General features: G+C 41.4%; 1 protein-coding gene across 7 annotated transcripts in view; it reads left to right on the top strand.

The window, feature by feature from the left end:
* The window catches only part of THAP4 (THAP domain containing 4), a 43,973-nt gene that overhangs the window by 781 nt on the left and 24,969 nt on the right, over positions 1–18,223 (top strand). For 3 of the 7 annotated variants that reach the window (XM_062582796.1, XM_062582797.1, XM_062582795.1), the window contains exons 2-5: positions 3,592–4,748; positions 14,036–14,195; positions 16,275–16,384; positions 17,780–17,883. In XM_062582796.1, coding sequence (XP_062438780.1) covers positions 3,592–4,748; positions 14,036–14,195; positions 16,275–16,384; positions 17,780–17,883 — 1,531 coding nt within the window. Of the gene's footprint in view, positions 1–3,591; positions 4,749–8,309; positions 8,420–14,035; positions 14,196–16,274; positions 16,385–17,779; positions 17,884–18,223 lie in introns of those variants that run through there. The other 4 variants (XM_062582799.1, XM_062582800.1, XM_062582798.1 and 1 more) reach the window with 2 other exon arrangements.

An 18,223-nucleotide genomic window follows, 5' to 3' on the forward strand; every position in this document is an offset into this window, starting at 1 on the left:
TTAGCCTTGTCCCTGTGACTGGTTGTGTGGTCACACAAATGCCCTGCTTTTCCTTGCAGCTCTTGCCGAGCGGTTTGGCCCTCCACGAACCATTACGTTGCAGGCAATGTATATTCTTGCACTCTTCTTCAGTAGTTCCCAAGGAGATGTAGCAACTTGTGTAACTGTGCTGTACTCTTACAAGACGATGAGTGGCAGGGAAACTGTTGAGATGCCATTTACCTTTTGCATAAGCATAAAAAGTTATCAGGCTGCTCTTTGAGCTGGTGCTTTGGATTTTGATCTCATGAGATGGCTAATGTTTCCCTGCTTTAGTTTTGTGTACCAATTTTTCCTTTGGCATATAGCATATTTGCTATAAGCAGATTTAGGAAAAGCTTTATTAAGGATGAATGATGATAATTTTTTTTTCTATTTTTTCCCTTCTCCTCCCATCCCCCCAAATTTAAGAAGTAGTCACTGCTGTCATTTTACATTTAGAAACCAAAGAGCCCATTGCATATGATGCTTGTTTATAGCCTCCTTGCTGGGGGGAGGGCGCTTGTGCCCGAAAGAGGGACTGGGATAAATTTCACTTATGTTAAATGCCACTGCTGTATTTCTGCTATTCTGTCAGCAGTTCTGTGAATCTCTTTGTACATCTCTGAATCTGTGAACAATAGAAAGCTGTGCTTTGTTCTTTTGCAGTGTCAATAATAGCCTTTAGGTTTCTTCTTCAGTCTCTTGCAAATTTTGGAACTTATTTTGCAGTCTTTTGATAATGCAGTTTCCCCTGTGCTTATTGTTGCCATTTAGAAATACGCTCTGTAACTTTGGTTAAGGTAAGAGAATCTTCTGGGGTGCTTGTGTTTGCTTCGGACACTGGCAGCTCAAGTGGGTGATATGGACCTAAGACTATGATTGCGTGTGTTTGTTTATTTATTTATTTATTTAATCTCCATAAGTCCCTATATTTGTCTGTGCTCCTTCCTTTTTCTGTTTATAAGAAGGGCTTATGACCTCATCATTTATGCCAGTGTAGGTGATTCCCAAGGTGATTTGATTGAGTGAGTTTATTTCAAAAGGGCACCATGTTCAACTACACTAGTTTTTCCTCTATTGGAATTTTTCCAAAGTGTAGTATGGAAAGCCTCTGAGCACCTCTAAAAGGTGATTGTGTTATGTCGCTGCCTATGTTCCTTTTTATCGAGGAGTGGTGCCAGCAGTTCAAAACAAGTGATTGTTTTGACACTATTAAATAGGGTGAGTGGAAATGCTGCTTGTTGGCACTGAAGCATTTTTTGTTAAGGAATTTTTACATCTTATTAAATATTCCCATAATGAACAGTTTAAAATACAAAAAAATTTTGAAAATAGTGGATGCTTAATGCATTAGGCAAGTTGGGATTTTTCAGTTTTTATCATGCATCTTTGTCCTTCCTAGTTTACAGGCAACTTATTACATCACTTATAGCATAAATAAGCAGAAGAATTATCAGTTGTTTGCTAATGAATAAGGGAAACAAAGCTTACTGGTTCTGCCCTTTTTGCAAAATAGTGTTCTTAACAGAGGAAATGGATATTGAATATTTCAGCAAAATAATCCTCGAACAGGCATAACCTGTTAAAAATGGATTTCAAGAGAATTTGTATTTCCTAAACTTACAAGCAAGTGGCACAAACCTTTTTGATTCCAGAAGTGTGGATGAGGAATGTGGAAGAGGGGATAGGCTACATGGGAGGATTATAAGAATGTTGTCAGAGTATGTAGAGAGAGACAAGGAAGGCTAAGGCCCGTTTGGAATTAAGTCTGGCAAGGAATGCTAAGGACAACAAGAAGGGCTTCTTCAAATACGTCAGTAGCAAGAGGAGGACTGGGGAAACTGTGGGCCCACTAGTGAATGGGGTGGGGACCCTGGTGACAAAAGATACAGAGAAGGTAGAGTTACTGAATGCCTTCTTTGCTTCAGTCGTCACTGCTAAGGGTAGCCCTCAAGAATCCCAGAGCCTGGAGGCAAGGCAGAAGGTCTGTTGAAAGGAAGACTTTCCCTTGGTTGAGGAGGATAGGGTTAGAGATCTTCTGGGCAAGCTTGACATGCACAAATCCATGGGCCCTGATGGGATGTACCCACAAGTACTGAGGGAGCTAGCGGATGTTGTTGCCAGGCTGCTCTCCATCGTCTTTGAAAGGTCGTGGAGAACTGGAGAGGTGCCTGAGGACTGGAAGAAAGCCAGTGTCACTCCAGCCTTCCAAAAGGGCAAGAAGGAGGACCCAGGCAACTCTAGGCCAGTGGGGCTCACCTCCATTCCTGGAAAGGTGATGGAACAGCTCATTCTGGAGGTCATCTCCAAGCATACGGAGGAAAAGAAGGTGATGAGGAGTAGTCAGCATGGATTCACCAAGGGGAACTCCTGCTGAACCAATCTGATAGCCTTCTATGAGGGAATGACTGGCTGAGTAGATGAGGGGAGAGCAGTGCATGTTGGGTACCTTGACTTCGGCAAGGCTTTTGACACTATCTCCCCTAACATCCTCCTACAGAAGCTCAGGAAGTGTGGGTTAGACAAGTGGACAGTGAGGTGTCTTGAGAACTGGCTGAAAGGCAGAAGTCAGAGGGCTGTCATCAGTGGCGTGGAGTCTAGTTGGAGGCCTGTGGCTAGTGGCATCCCACAGGGCTCCATACTGGGTCCCATCCTGTTCAATGTCTTCATCAATGACCTGGACGAAGGGACAGAGTGCCTCCTCAGCAAGTTTGCTAATGATACCAAGCTAGGAGGAGTGGCTGATACAGCTGAGGGCTGTGCTACCATTCAGAGAGACCTGGCCAGGCTGGCGAGCTGGGCAGAGAGGAACCTCCTGAGGTTCCACAAGGGCAGGTGCTGAGTCCTGCACCTAGGGAGAGATAACCCTAGGCACCAACACAAGCCGGGGGCTTGCTGGAAAAGCTGGAAAAGCAGCTCTGCAGAGAAGGACCTGCAGAGGAGTGCTGGTGGATGAGAAATTGACGATGAGCCAGCAATGTGCCCTTGTGGCCAGGAAGGCCAGTGGTCTCCTTGGGTGCATTAGGCAGAGTGCTGCCAGCAGATTGAGGGAGGTGATCCTGTCCCTCTACTCAGCCCTACTGAGGCCTCATCTTGAGCACTGCATCCTGTTCTGGGCTTCCCAGTACAAGAGAGACATGGACTCTCTCCAGTAGCTCCAGCGTAGAGCTGCGAGAGCTAGGCAGAGGAGGGAATCTTATCAATGTCTATAAGTACTTGAAGGGAGGATGTCAAGGGGATGGGGACAAACTCTTTTCAGTTGTCCCATGTGACAGGACAAGAGGCAATGGGCAAAAACTGAACCACAGGAAGTTCCATCCGAATGTGAGGAGGAATGTCTTCACTGTGAGAGTGACAGAGCACTGGAACAGGTTGCCCAGAGAGGTTGTGGAGCCTCCTTCTCTGGAGATATTCAAGGCCTGCCTGGATGCAGCTCTGTCTAACATGCTGTAGGTGACCCTGCTTGAGCAGATGGGTTGGACTAGATGATCTCCAGAGGTCCCTTCCAACCTTACCGATTCTGTGAAATGCCGCTTATCTTTTCAGTTTTTTTTTCTGTTTGTTTTTCAGGTTCCCTCTAAAGGACTCAAAACGTCTGATTCAGTGGTTAAAAGCTGTTCAGAGAGACAACTGGACTCCTACCAAGTATTCATTTCTCTGCAGTGAGCATTTCACCAAAGATAGTTTTTCTAAACGACTAGAGGACCAGCATCGGTTACTTAAGCCCACTGCTGTCCCTACCATCTTCCAGCTTGCAGAGAAAAAAGGGGACAACCTGGATTATGTCAGAAATAGAAGAAAAATAGCGAGCCAGGTATCACTGCAGGATGGAGACCAATCAAGGGAAGGAGGCTGTGAGGTAGTTCAGAGAACCTCATCTTCTGATCAGGACTTTATGGTAATGCAAGGGACTGAAGAGATGGAGGAGGTGACTTTGCAAGCTGAAATTGGGTCAGTTGCTGAGAATGAAGAGAGTATCTACAGCCAGCTGGAAGGCCCTCGGAGAAGGACGTTAGGGGATAATTTAATTGCAAACCCAGGTCCTCAGAAAAAGCTTGAGAGATCTTCTGTAGAGGATTGTCCTAAAGCCACTCGAACAGGGAGTTGGATGGCAGACAGAAGTGGCATATCAGTTGATGACTTCACACCTCCTGCATCTGGTGCTTGCAAGTTCATTGGCTCCCTCCACTCTTACAGCTTTTCCTCTAAGCATACCAGAGAGAGGCCATCCTTCCCAAAAGAGCAACTAGAAAGGAAAAGGCCAAAGAGAGATGTGGAACCAAGCTGCAGTAGCAATATCATGGGACATGATAAGACTTTAGCAGAAGGCTCCCCTACTTCATCACTAACTGCAACCCCTCAGAAACCTTCCCAGAGTTTGTCAGCATCCCCAGCAGACCTAACCCCTCAGCCTGCCACTGAAGCTGTGGTTGGGCAGAAGGGTGACACAGATGCCAATCCCATGTCAATCAATGAGGTCATCATGTCAGCCTCAGGAGCTTGCAAACTCATCGACTCACTCCACTCATACTGTTTCTCCTCCAGGCAAAGCAAAAGTCAGGTGTGCTGTTTGCGTGAACAGGTAGAAAAGAAGAATGGAGAGTTGAAACTTTTAAGGCAGAGGATCAGTCGCTCTGATAGTCAAGTCAGGAAGCTGAAAGAGAAGCTAGATGAACTGAAGAGGATCAGTTTCCCTTTCTTGAGCAGTCTGCTATCACAGGACTGTGGTCAGTATCTCCAGTATCTTTGTATTGAGGCAGAATTCAACATTTTGTTAAAAATAAGAGAATGTTTAAGTTAGAGGTAGTAAAGACGCAATAAGTATGTTTTCTGAGAAAGAAGTAGTAGCTTTTATTAGCCCCAAAGATGCAGGTGAAAGAATTAGGTTTGGGGGCACACCTGCCATTTTTTTCATATCCCAAAGACCTATTCATTTTTTTCCTGCAGTATCAGCTGTCTGTTAAAAGATACTGCTTCTCTCTCTGGACTCCTGAGTCAATGATAATGTGCATCATAAGGTTTCTATAGGCAACTCCTGATATGGAACAGGAAGTCGGGTCATGGTGTTAAGGACAAGTCTTCTGATGAAATTTTACTTTGAAAATTTGAAATTTTACTACTTTGGAGAATATCTGTAAAATTTGCCGATGTATTAATGAGCTGTCATTAGCAGAAGGTGTCTGGGAAACACACCATAGTGTTCCGTATTGATATAAGAAGTACCTCCCGTCTTATCTTTCCTATATTGCAATCAATACTTGGGATATATGAAATCTGCACTAAGTGGAGTAATAGGAGTAAAATATGACAATGCTGTAATACGTGTTGAGGATATTTTCTTGACTAAAATACTGCCTTCAATTTGATTGCTTACTCCTCAGGGAAGTGGAAGAAGTCAGGAAATGGATAATAAAGTGAAAAGAGATGGGGCGTGACCTCTCTCTCAGTGGAAAAAACTGAGACCCCCTAAAGCAGAGGGGAACTTGGTGAGGGATAAGATAGTGTAGAAGCTATTATTATGGAGAGGTTGAATCAGGCCTTAGCCCTTTCTATTACAATAAATAGTCATTTAATATACTTGAATAACAGCTGATAAACTCTTACACAGTGTGTAACTCTAGTCACAGGTTGTCATTCTGGGGAAGAATTTAGTAGGATTCAAAATGGACTGGATGTTTGTATGGCAACTGAGAGAATCCAGGGTTATCTTATGATGGATATGTGGTATAGGGGTTTCTTAAAGTATAAGGCATCTGCGGATGGTGAGGTATGTGGAAAACTCGTGGTAATTCTTTCCTCAATGTACATCATGATTTTTTTTTTCACTTCTTTCTCTATAGCTATTTAGTATTAACCACTGCCAGAAGCATGCTTTTGTCACAGGCAGACACTTTCTCCAAAATGTTATAACACATCTACTTCCTTGCTCAAGTGCAAGAAAATAAACTCTGTCAAAGTTCTTGAAGCCTGATGCCCAACAACACTTTTTCCTTATGTTTTTATGTCTTTTGTGTGGAAAACATGCACTTTGGTTTGGGTAGAGGGGAAAAGATTTGTTTGTTTATTTTATGTCCATGTGGAATTGACATAGTCTTCTTACAGGTTGCTTCTGGTCTGTATTCGCTGTCAAGAAAATAACTAAAAACAATTCTAGGTTTCCATAATAGCGCATGTGTGTGTGTCTAGCTTTGTTGGAATACCTGCGGTGAAATGCTCGCTACAAAAAGTGTGTTGAAGGATATTTTTCTTTTTTTAAGTAGACTTGATGATTTTTTTGTTCTTCCTTAGAAGGTATATGTTCTTATATATATGAGAACATAAGAATTATATAGTAAGAGTATGTTCTGTAAGAACATAAGAATTACATATTCTATTTTCCAAGGTCTTTTTCTGCTATCTTTTAGCAACAAAACTAAAAATCAGTATGTAGAAATTCATCATTTCAGTGGTTATAACTTGGTACAATGGGAGAATTCTTATTGATAAAGATCTTTTAGCTGGTGATGTTTTTAAAGAGCTTGTTAGTGAATGACTTTTTATTCTTTATTTAGTCCTGTTGCTCTTTTGCCTTACATCTTATTTTGTGCTCATAATCATAGTTTACAGCAGTCAGAATATCTTCTTAAATGCAGCTGACAGCTGCTGGGCAGAGTTGATTTCGTGTGTAGATGCTAAAGTTTACTGTGATGCAAAACTGAATTGGAGAGGGCTTTTTGGCTTTCCAAAATTACATGCAGGTAACATGCATTAGCTTAATAGTTATAAATAATTGTCTGTATTAGTTACATTTCCATTGTCCTGAAGCACATGATGACTAGATGATGTGATGTTATTAGCTGAGAACCTGAAATTGTGTTTGTTTCTTAAGATAATGCCTTGGGGAAGAGAAGTGTAAGTAAAAACTCAGTGTACTGACTTTGAAGGTTGTTACTTGTTTATATCCTGATTCCAGTATGCTGCTTGCAGACCTGTTCTTTCTGTTGCTTGGCATTCAGCCACTTCCACAAAAACATAAGCAGGCAGATGAGCTTTAGTCCCATTTATGCTACCTAGCTACAGTATGAAGCCTTCTTACTCTATATATTGCTTGTTATTCCTATATGGGTTGCATGCTGTGATTACCAGGTAGTTCACTGAATTTGGCCCATGGATCTTCATAGCGCACACTGAATTCTGAAGGCTTTCTGATTTTCTTGTGTATGCTCGGATAACTTATACCATCAAGCCACAGATAAGCAAATATGAGACTGGACGGTTGCATCGTTTGTGTGGAACGCAGACAAATAGGATACGTTCATGTGCAGCAGAACAGTTGTTCTTTAAGGGTAACTCCAAAGCTTATGCTGAAGTCTGCTATAGATCCTTTGATTTCTGTTATGTGACTCTAAGCTGGCACACATTAAGTGGCTCTTCAGAAGCAACATTTTGGTAACCTCTGTGCTAAAATCATTCTCAGCTGAAATTTTGCTCTAGTTAAGGATATTTGTTTGCTACATCCAAACTACAGCTGATTGGTAAGAGCAGACTTCTGCAAACTACTGTATAGGCAGTCCCTGCCAGGTACGCCTGAGAATCAGTTACTCGGACTGCATGAGTCTGGCCCACAAAGTACTCAACCTGGCACTGTGCACTGGAGCCATGTTTCCCAGCCTTTCCTAACAGAGTGATCGACTAACTGATTTTAGGAATTTCCCTGGGCTGTTTTCTGTGCAGCTGCCACAGTAGCTTTTCCCATGCTGAACTTCCAATTTACTTGCCTGTTTGGCTAGGAAACCATTTCTGCTTGTTTTGAGGGCCACCTTTGATGCCCGTAGACCAAAGATGGAGAAATACTTCACAGAATGTTGTTGGGTATGAAGTACAAGGCAGGACAAGGTTAAATGCATCTTCCCAAGAATGGAAGGATGCGTAAGTAGAAATTATGGAGAGTGAGAGCAAGCAAAGAAATAAGGAGCCAACAGCCTGGAGAAGGGAAGTGGAAAAGAGGATGCCCTACAAGGGAATGGGAGGTTATTCTGAACAATACTCTCCTGCCCTGCATGGCTGCTGCCTAACTGTCTTGTTCTGCTTAGGCAGTAGCCATGCAGGGTAGGAGAGCACTGTCTAGTTCTGCTTGGAGGTTCCTCAGCATCCTATTCCCCCCGTGCTATAACTGAGAAGAAATTATGCTCTTTTTGTAAGATCACGTTGCTGTAGCACTCTCAATTTTTTTTTAAGAAAACTACAACTCCCAGCAGGCACTAGGATGACTTTTTTACCTACTCATGAGATCACTTCCTTTATAGCCATCTTTGCAGTCAAGTGCAAAAAATTTTCTGGAGAGCAAAGGTGCTTAGAAAGTTGGAGTGAGCAATATAAAAATAACTGCAAACTATGGCCAGCAGTGCAGCAAACACAGGTATGATTCAATGTGGTTAAAATATATGTATTTATCAGAGAGGTAAAGCTGTTAAAATTTGATGGTTTGCAGCTATGTGGAGCCTTTTCTAAACTCCATGTTTGCTTTTGTGAAGGTCATATTAAAGGCAGTAAAGTTTGAAATACAGATTCACTTGGAAAATTATTAGAATTTTGCTAAGAATCTATAGAAAATACTTACTTCCGATTTAGATTTGTTTTTCAATGTTTGTGAAAAATCTTGTAAAAATCTGGTTGTGTTTAATGCTTTTTACATTAGCTGAATGAAATCAGCATCAGCTGTGCTGAATGAAAGCACAGTTAGGTAACTTTAGGTACTGGCAGAAGGAATCAAACATGAAAGATCTGATTTTGTGCAGGGACAGAGTCTTGTTGACTCTTTGGTGATCTGTGGGATCTGAGGTAGTGCTCTTCATCAGGATGCTAAAAGGTTTTTGTCTGTATTACAGAATACAAGTAGCACAGTTATGTTTCTCATTGTGCAAAGAGTTGTGGGGTTGCATGAGGATGCAGGATGCTATAATCTCCTACATCATGATGGGACTTAAGCATTGACAGGTCCCTCTCAAGTTTAGCCTCAAAACTGAAATGTTTGTGGTGGATATAGTGGTCTTTTCAGTTTCAAAGATGGGTTGTCAAAAAAAATGCCTCATCCTGGGCAGGCATGTCTAACTTGGCAGTTAGACCTAAAGGAGCTAGGGGCACATCTGTTTAGGGAAACCAAAAGATTCTCTTTTGCTGAAATAGCTCCCACGTAGGCAATCTGTTCAGAAAATAATGGCCATATTTCCAAAGTGGAATATCTGTTTTGAATACAATTGCATTCAACCTGGGATGACAGGTGCAGACTGCAATTTTTTTATGCCATCTGCATGGTGAAATGGACTGAACAACTAGATCAGAAGGCAGGTCAGTAGACTAAATGGGTGTTACAAACCCCACAGGAGAAGATAAGATAAGACTGAGATTAAAGTGTCAATATATGTGTACATAGGCCACGAGTGGGAATGAATCTGTGAGAAAAGTAGTTATGAGGAAGACTAGGTGGGACTTAACATCAGTCATTGCCTGAATGCATGCTGCTCTGCAGAAATGCACTCACTCATCATTGGAACAACAAGTGTGCAGGCACTGACCTAACATGCAGCAGCTCTCATCCTGGTTTGCTGCAGGTAATCTGATTGTTTTTAGAAATTGCTGTTCTGCTGAGTGACTTTGGACACATCACTTCACTTTTCTGTGTTTCAATGCAAGTGCTGTGAGATCAGGTAATGAAAACCATTAGCTGCATTGCTGTCTTTACAAACTTCAGCAACTAGATCTCAACAGTATTGTCCTACTTCCCCTATTTAAGCTGCCTAGTTTTTTAGATTCACTCTTTTGTGGGAGCACAGGGTTTAGGATTTATGCTTTGCACATGATTTACAGTCCAGCTGCTGCAGAACTGTAGCTCAGTCAGTTCTATCAGTTCATTCTAGGAAATTGCTATTTGAGACTTCTCCCTTTGGAGAGCAAGGAGGTTGGGGGTGGGAGAGAAAGACATTGTTGCTTTTCTATTTCTTCTGTATCTATCTTTCAGTGGAATGATATTCTAGTTTTTTTCTAAGATTTTTTAATTTTATTTTTTTTCTCTCTGAATAGTCTGTACAGCTTATGTATTACAGCATTTAATTCTGCCGTGAGTGGAAAATGACTTGCAGCAAAAAACTGAAACACAATAGCTTACAACTGGAAAGCAATGAAAATGCTAAGGATAACTTGCCAAAGTAAAAGACAAATTGAGACAAGCTTTCCTTGTGATCTTTGGCTTTTCTAGAGTAGTGTAGAATTTTGGAAATTTATGTTCTGTAGGAATATGTGTACTGCAGGAGAACTCTGGAAGTGTCTACAGATACTGGAACATTTTACCACAGAAGTTAAAAACAAAAATATAGAACATACTGGCTCTTGGTTACAAAATTAACCATTAATGTAGGAATATTTTACTGTTTTGATAGTGAGAGAGCACTGGCAAAGTGTAAAGGGTGAAATTGTGAGAGAAGGGTAGCAGGGTAGAAAGCCACATTCCATACCTGAAATATGGAAAAAGCTCCCAGAACAAGGTTGCTCATCCTTTCCAGAACTGTGTTAATTATCAGGACCTTACTGAAAAGAGGCTGCAGGAAAAGGCATAGCTGCTAAGCTGTAGACTCTGTACTTTCAGAAGGTGCATCTATGAACAGGGAAATATAGAGTGGCAGAAGAACAGTTCTCTGTGCATTTCTTTTCTTTTGTGTGTGTGGGGGGGCAGTGTCCTTTTTTTTTCTTTCTTTTTTTCCCCTCTTGTTTCATGTTAAAGTGAAAGGAAATTCTATACATCACAGAAAGTATGCGCTAGCTCAGGGAAAAAAGGTTGGCTGCCTTGTAAGCAGCCAAGAGCCTGCTTGTGCTGTTTTACCAGCAAAACTACACCATAGGGAATACTGTCAGCACAGATTTCTGTGTTAAGGATCATACTTCAGAGCTAGGCTGGCTCCTGCTGATGGAGCAGTAATAGACAGCGTGCAGCACATGTACCCTTGTGAAGGAATATGTTCAACCTACTTTCCAATAGAAATGAGATGATTGTTTTTGTGTCTGCAGGTTGTGGGAATTTTGTTTTGTTTTGTTTTTCCCAACCTGTCGTCATAATTTTTGAACTTTTTGTCTAATTTTGGTTAGATTTTTGTAAAAGGATGGAGTTCTTGAATATTCCTCCTAGCTTCAGGAAAATACATAACCTGGTAGGGGAGAATGACTCCATGAATGTCCTTACTAAGGAACAGGTTGTCTTGTGAGCTTGTCACTAGACATCAGAGAAACTGTGTGCATATAGATGCAAGAGAGACGATATTAAAAAGACCCTGTGTGAGTTTGAAGCTTTAGATGTCAGAAACGTCTTCATATTCTCATACCTATATGCTCGGTATAGGAAGAAGCAGCCCTGTGTAGGATATAAACAGTGTGTATTTACTCTTCTGTACTTCACTGAGCTCTGTCTGGCCCTTAACCCCACCAGCAGTTCTGATGCTTGCAGCTTTTCCAAGTGACATCCAAACTAAAGATCCATTTCACTGCCATCTAGGTGGTTTAGAGAAGTAGTAATTGTTCATTGGCTATGGTGTTTGCCAAGATATTGTAGACTTCAGAATATACAGTTGCTTTGTTATTTTTCAGTTAGCTACAAACTCAGCCCTTCAGAAGGGCAACAAGCTTACCTGCTCAAGCACTTCCTGCAAGGCTGTAACCACTGCACAGCGGAACAATGAGTGGGGTGCTGGGTAATGTTCCATTGGGAAACAGCCAATTGGTTTCTCTGGGCTTAAAACTGACTCTAGGGTAAAGTAATTTCTTTTGTCTGTCATATTGACACCTCTTCCTGAAATGCTTCCAAGTTTGTAAGCAAGAGAAAATGAAGTGCCCTGTTACAGAGTTCTCTGATGACAGAAAGTATTCAAGTTTGCAATAATCTCTTTGGGGTGGTAGAGAGAGAGAGCCAGGCCTTAACTTTGTTGCTTTCTCCTGACCCAGGAGAGGGCAACAGAAGCCAGTGCTGCAGCTTCTGCTAGCCTTACAGAAGATTTGTTCTTCCCAGCTGTAGGGGACTTATTGGCCCATAGAAAACCTGGAAGGAAAAGCGAAGTATGTGGGTAGCAAGTGAAAGACAAATACCTGTTGGACAGAATAGTGATACTCTTTCCAAATTGCCTGTGCTTAAAACGAAAGTAGAAAGGAAAAGGAGTTCTTAAAATGCAGCCTAGAAGTATAGTGTTTCCTTTAGCAATCTTTTGGGCTTTGAATATCAATGATCACCATATAAAGGTCTTTGCAGCACCAGAAAATAATGTGCTATTGCTAAGGTTGCTTGCAGTGCAGTTGGAAGGTAAGTAGAGACAACAATAAAATACAGGTCAGTACATTTTTGAACGGAGGTTAAAAGCCCCTTGTTAAACAGAGGTAAATGCAGACTGGTCTTAGAAAAAGGTTGCTCTGGTACTGTAGATTTTTCACAAGTTTCGTAGTGAGATTTCATGCTTTTCCCTTATTGCTTCACTTGAAGAATACTTCAGGCTAATGAAAGATAATTAGCAGCATTTTTCTGACATGCGAGCAGGATTTCTGATGTAAACCTGCTATCTGTGGGAGAGTATGTAACAAAAGTGGTAATTCTCTTTTACTAGGGAAAGTTTCAGTTTCCCTACTTTGTTATTCCAAATATGGGCCCCTTGTCCTCCTTCCTTGCTCAGTCTTTTCAGACTGAGATTTGGGATTGAGCAGAACAGAACTCAGACTGATGAAGCAAATTTTTACCACAGCATCAGGTCATAATTTCTCCATTTTGCTGAGTCCGTGCCTTCTAGGCCTGCCAGATAGGTGGCTTGTCTTTTCACTTGATGATATCATTAGGTTTGGGAAAAACAACCTCCTTTCAACTCTTGCTCCCCTCACCCCAGACTATAAGTGCAAGTCATTTAGCATATGATAGGGAGAAGGACATCATTTAAGTATATTTAAGTTATACTCATCTACATAACATAGTCAACTTAGATTTTGCAGTGGACGTCCTAGGCAAACCTAAATTTTTGCAGTGGACATCCTCATTTCTATTTTTAGTGGTCTTCCCTGATATCATGTGGGTGGCATATCTCTCTCCTTGCTTGCATCTTAAGAATGGATCTACTTTGCTGTTCACATGACTTTAAATTTACAGTCACAATTTCTCAAATTAATTTTTTCAGGTTACACCCTGAAAAATCACAGCAAAATGCAAAATGTAGCCTATTGAAGCTGTCTGTTGAGTAACTAAATGAGGAGTGTTTTAACTTGAGGCACATCTTGATTACTTCTTAATAAGTATGATGACTAAAGGAAGTAGCTTTCTCTTCTATTTGTGCTTTAACTTGCATGTACTGTAGTCTTTTAACTAGTTTTACTTAGCCTTGCTCCAGAGCCTCCACAAAGGAACTTCTGAACTATCTCTGTCTCTTTTTGTACAAGGAGAAAGATATATCATTGTTAACCTCTTCAAGAAATTACAGCCAAACTTTGATCTTGAATATATATGCAGCTTGGTTTTCTTTTGAGAATGATGTGATGACTCATTTCCTTAGTCTCCAAAACTAATAGAAACAGTGCATGCTCAGTGCTTGAACAAAATCAGACTACAGCCTTAGATGCTTAATTATTACTTAGTGCTTAGTTTTTTACCCTGAGATTTCAGGCTTCTTCCTTGCATGTAGGTGGGAGAGGGTTTTCCCTTCAAGTCAGTATTACAGCTAGGAGTCAGAAATGGCCACATATAAGAATGCCCCATGTTGGCTTTAGTAAGGCCAAGAGCAAGTTTGAAAACAGACTTACTTTCCATGCCCATTCTTTTTACCTTGGATCTGACACTGCTCTGAGGAATAACATTGGTGATTCAACATGTGATTCATTCAACAGTGAGGCATCATTGCTGATGCGTTGCACCACTTCTGAGGTGTTTCTTGTTCTTTACCCAGCTGTAAGCAGCATACAGCAAGTTGGAAAACATAGATCCATGCATTTTCTTTCCTCATTCTTCCCTCTTTCTCCACAGAGACGCCCCAGCTGAATCCTGTAATGGAACCCCTCTCCTGGATGCTGGGCACCTGGCTCTCAGATCCCCCGGGAGATGGCTCCTTCCCTACAATGAAACCCTTTCAGTACCTAGAAGAAGTGCACATCTCTCATGTGGGGCAGCCCATGCTGAACTTCTCGTAAGTCTAGAGCTTTGTCTGTGCTGGCAGGAGCATTTGGATGGGAGCAGGTATGGCTCCAGTGAGATTGACTGGTTGCATTTCTTTTCAAGTTGTACAGCAAACTGGTTTTCATCTATCAGATTTGAAGATGTAATGAGATCTGTCTGGATGGCCCAGGGTTTTGTTTTTCTTTAAAACTGCTGATAAGTTGCACTGTTGCAACATGTCCTGTGCTGCCCACCTGCAATCAGTGAAAATTCACTAGTCTGAAAGTATAGTGCACTTCCACATGCTTGAGCTTTTCAAAAATGGGTTCACATCTCTGTCATTGCAGAAGCAAAAGTGTACAGGCTCAGGGCTGTGACTGTAATGAACCATTCTCGTGGCCTGCCAAGTTTTGAGGATTACATAGTGAGAAGTAAATACAGAGGGCAAACAAAAGACTCATTAGAAGGTGAGCAGAGATAGTGGGTTTAGATGTGGTAGCCATGTACCATAAGGCAGCCCCCATACTACCATAGTTGTGCAGATAACGGCCACACCATGTGGCCAACCCCTAGCTAGTACAGAGGAAGGGATAACCTGTGTGCTAGTATTAATACCAAGAATGGCCCTATGCTGAACATGGGCCTAGCTGTTGTTTGAGTAGATTTAGTATACATCTTTAAAAGATCAATGATTCTTCAGCTTTAATGTGGTGTGTGCTGTGTGCATATATTAGCTGAAAGATGTACTGTCTTTAAGGCCAAGAAAACACTGTCCTTGTTGCTGGGGCTAAATGTTTAATTAGAAATGATTCTTCAAGTAATGGTGTTACCCTAGGACTATTACTATTCTGCTTTGTCAAACTCCCTCTTACAGATGCAAATAAAGGAGCTATGACATGGCTGTCAAATTAGTCCATTTAGAACTTGGCCTTCAATCGTTACCATGAATTAAATAAAATGAATTAAATAAATTTTTTAACAGACTGGGACAGAAAGCAGATAGATTAACTACTTCGGCTGCATACATTAAAATGATTGTCTTAGAGAAATAAAAAAAATCTGGTGCTGCTCTGATACACTGTGTAGAGGTACCATGTAGCGGATACCCTGTGCTGTTGGACTGTTAGGAAATGTTGACTTTGCAAGATTCATTGTGTCTTACCTCACATGGGAAACACTGTTCTTTGGACTTTGCAGTTCTGAGTGTTTCTGTGATAAGTAACTCTTTCAGCTTGCCATGTGGCAGCTTCTGGACAAGCCCCTCTGCGGAGCATTTTCTGGGGCTGTTCCACATTTGCCCTGTTCCGAGACTGGATGGTAATTGATTATACAGCATGAACCCAGTCCCTGGGCAGGTCGCTGAGACCAAGGGGCAGTGGTGTTAATTGCTTTCAGTAAAAATATTGGAACTGCAGAGCAGAGGCCTATGTAGAAACTGCTGTTGCATCAGAGAGTCCTGGGCATAAAATTAGCAGCAGCAGCAGCTCTGAGGTTGCCTCTCCTCTCCTTTCCTGCAAAGAGATAGAGTGGGAAATCTTATGAATGTGTAATATATATCACTCACAGTTAGGGTGACTAAACATACAACTGTAAGGCCTGATGAAAAATAAATGAGGATCTGAGATGATTTTTTTTTCCTTTTTTGAGGGGAAAAAAATAAGTCTGCTCTGTTACTGCCTGCAGGAAGCAATATACAGGAAAGCAAGTGGCCAGATTTAAAAGCTGAATAGAGATGGTATTGTAATACCAGATATTTCCTTGAGAAGGGAGTATCTTGGACAGAGTATGGCTGCCGCACTGATGGAAGGTCAGACTGCCCAGGGTAATTTCTGGGCTAGTTGTTAGACTCAAGAACTATAGAAAATCTCAAGCCTGAACTTAAATAACTAATTCCAGATATAAGAACTATCTGTAGATATAAGGGAGCTACTTTTTTTACATGTTTACATCTTCCAACCTTGAAATCTATTCAGTCTTTTACTCTTCATATAAGTACTATGGGCAATCATGTGGTTAAATAAAATAGCATTTTCTCAGAGGTGAAACCAGGCTAAACGCTGTGTTTTCAGTGCAGCTGTATAGCAGTTTTTGTATCCTGACCTCCCCTCAGGTTCAATGCCTTCCATCCAGACACCAGGAAGCCAATGCACCGAGAATGTGGATTCATCCGCCTCAAACCTGACACTAATAAGGTGGCCTTCATCAGTGCCCAGAACACAGGTAGTAATCCATTATCCTACAGATTCTTGCAGGCTTAAACTTGAGATCTCTGGGAAAGGGCAGAGGTCCTTATCCTGCTTTCATTACTTTTCCAGAAAATTACTGGACCTCTCTGATGATTTCATTCCATCTATTTTAATTGTGGGTTCAGCATCAAAGAATGGCATCCCTATCCTGGTATTAATGAGCTCATGTCAAGAGCACTGAATTTCCAAGGCTGATTACATGCTTTTGCCCATATGATTTGGCTTGCTAGCTTTTTGTGACAGGAAAGGACAAGAAATCGAAATACTGATTATGCAACAGTCTTGAAGGGAGTATCCGTTCCTAAAATGTTACGTTGATTTTTGCACCTATAGCTTTGTAAGCCCAAATTCCACAATTTGCATCAAGAATTGCAGTCTGAGGCAGGAGTCTTGATAATGGCAAATGAAAAGTGGCTGGTGACATTCTCATTGCCTTCATGGTATCCTAGTCTTTCCTTTTTTGTGTGAGGAACAAGCACAGGTGGGATAGCTTGCTCCTATGAGTTGACCAAAATAGGCTGTGTGGTAGAAGTAGAGAGGTATGTACCTTGGTTCATGAGCTCATCTGTCTAGATTTCTTCTTCTGTTGCTATTCTTGTAGTTGGCCTGTATTTGTCTCCTTCTAAGCATGGTCAGAGTTAACATCCCACTTAAAATGTTGTTGCTGATGTTAAAATCTGAATTATTTGATTCCATAGTGTAGTGTAGAGCTTGTAGCCCTGCCAAGATGGGACAGTCATGATATTAAATCTTCTTTGCAATCTCTCCATCCAGGAGTGTTCAGTGTGGTTCATATAATCCCCTTCTTGTCCCCTTCTGGCTCTCTGTAAGAGAGCCTGCTCAGGCTGTGGCACTGCCAAGAGCCTTTGCAGTACTCTAAGTTGTAGCTTCTCTCCTGCTGTGCCTTTGACAAGACTGAAGAGTAACCTCAGCATGATGATCTTTCTTGGCTCCTAAACTAGGAGAATCTCCTAGTGCCTGGAAGTAGGCCTTGGTATATTTGTTATACAGCTTACAGGGATTGAATGAGAGAGAATTTCATCTAAATTACTAGAAGCAAAAGAAATTCAAAACCCAGCTGAAGCTAAACAAATTGGGATCTAAAACTACAGAGTAGATGCTGAAGGGATAACTCCAATTTGACTGTCATATTCTTCCCACTCTGTCTGTCTAGCTAGATTTTTCCAAAAAGTTACATTTCTAAAGTTTCGTGGACTTGCAGTTGTTATATGCTAGGTCAAATAAAACTGTTGTTCAGAGAGAGTAGTGGTCAGCCAAAAAGGCCTACACTAGAATTACATAGCCTAATATTTGTGACATTGTGAATTAACCTTTGTAGCCTAATGTTTATGACCTTGCTTCTTCTTAGGTCTTGTGGAGGTGGAAGAAGGGGAGGTGAATGGACAGGAGTTGTCTATAGCTTCTCACTCCATAGCTAGGATCTCCTTTGCCAAGAAACCTCATGTGGAGCAAGTGAGTACACACTCTGTTAGCAATTCAAATAGTTGTGCTAGCTCCAGAAGGTGTCTAGTTGGGAAGATAGGTTGATTAACATGCCTTAATTACAGATTGCCCTCAGACGCTCTTGGAAATATTGCACAGCATCCTTGCTTACATTCTCTGTAACAATCTTCAGAAAATATTTCATAGGTTACAAGGCCAGAAGAGGCTAGTCTCATCCCTCATTAAGAGAAGAACTGCCATACTGAATCAGACCGAAGAGCTATCCAACCTAGAATCTTGTCTTCAACAGCATGCAGTAGCAGGTTCTTAAGGAAGAGAATTGTCTAAATACTGTTGTGTGGCAGTGGTG

This window comes from Rhea pennata, chromosome 9 (genome assembly GCF_028389875.1).
Source record: "Rhea pennata isolate bPtePen1 chromosome 9, bPtePen1.pri, whole genome shotgun sequence".
Classification (NCBI taxonomy): Eukaryota; Metazoa; Chordata; class Aves; order Rheiformes; family Rheidae; genus Rhea; species Rhea pennata.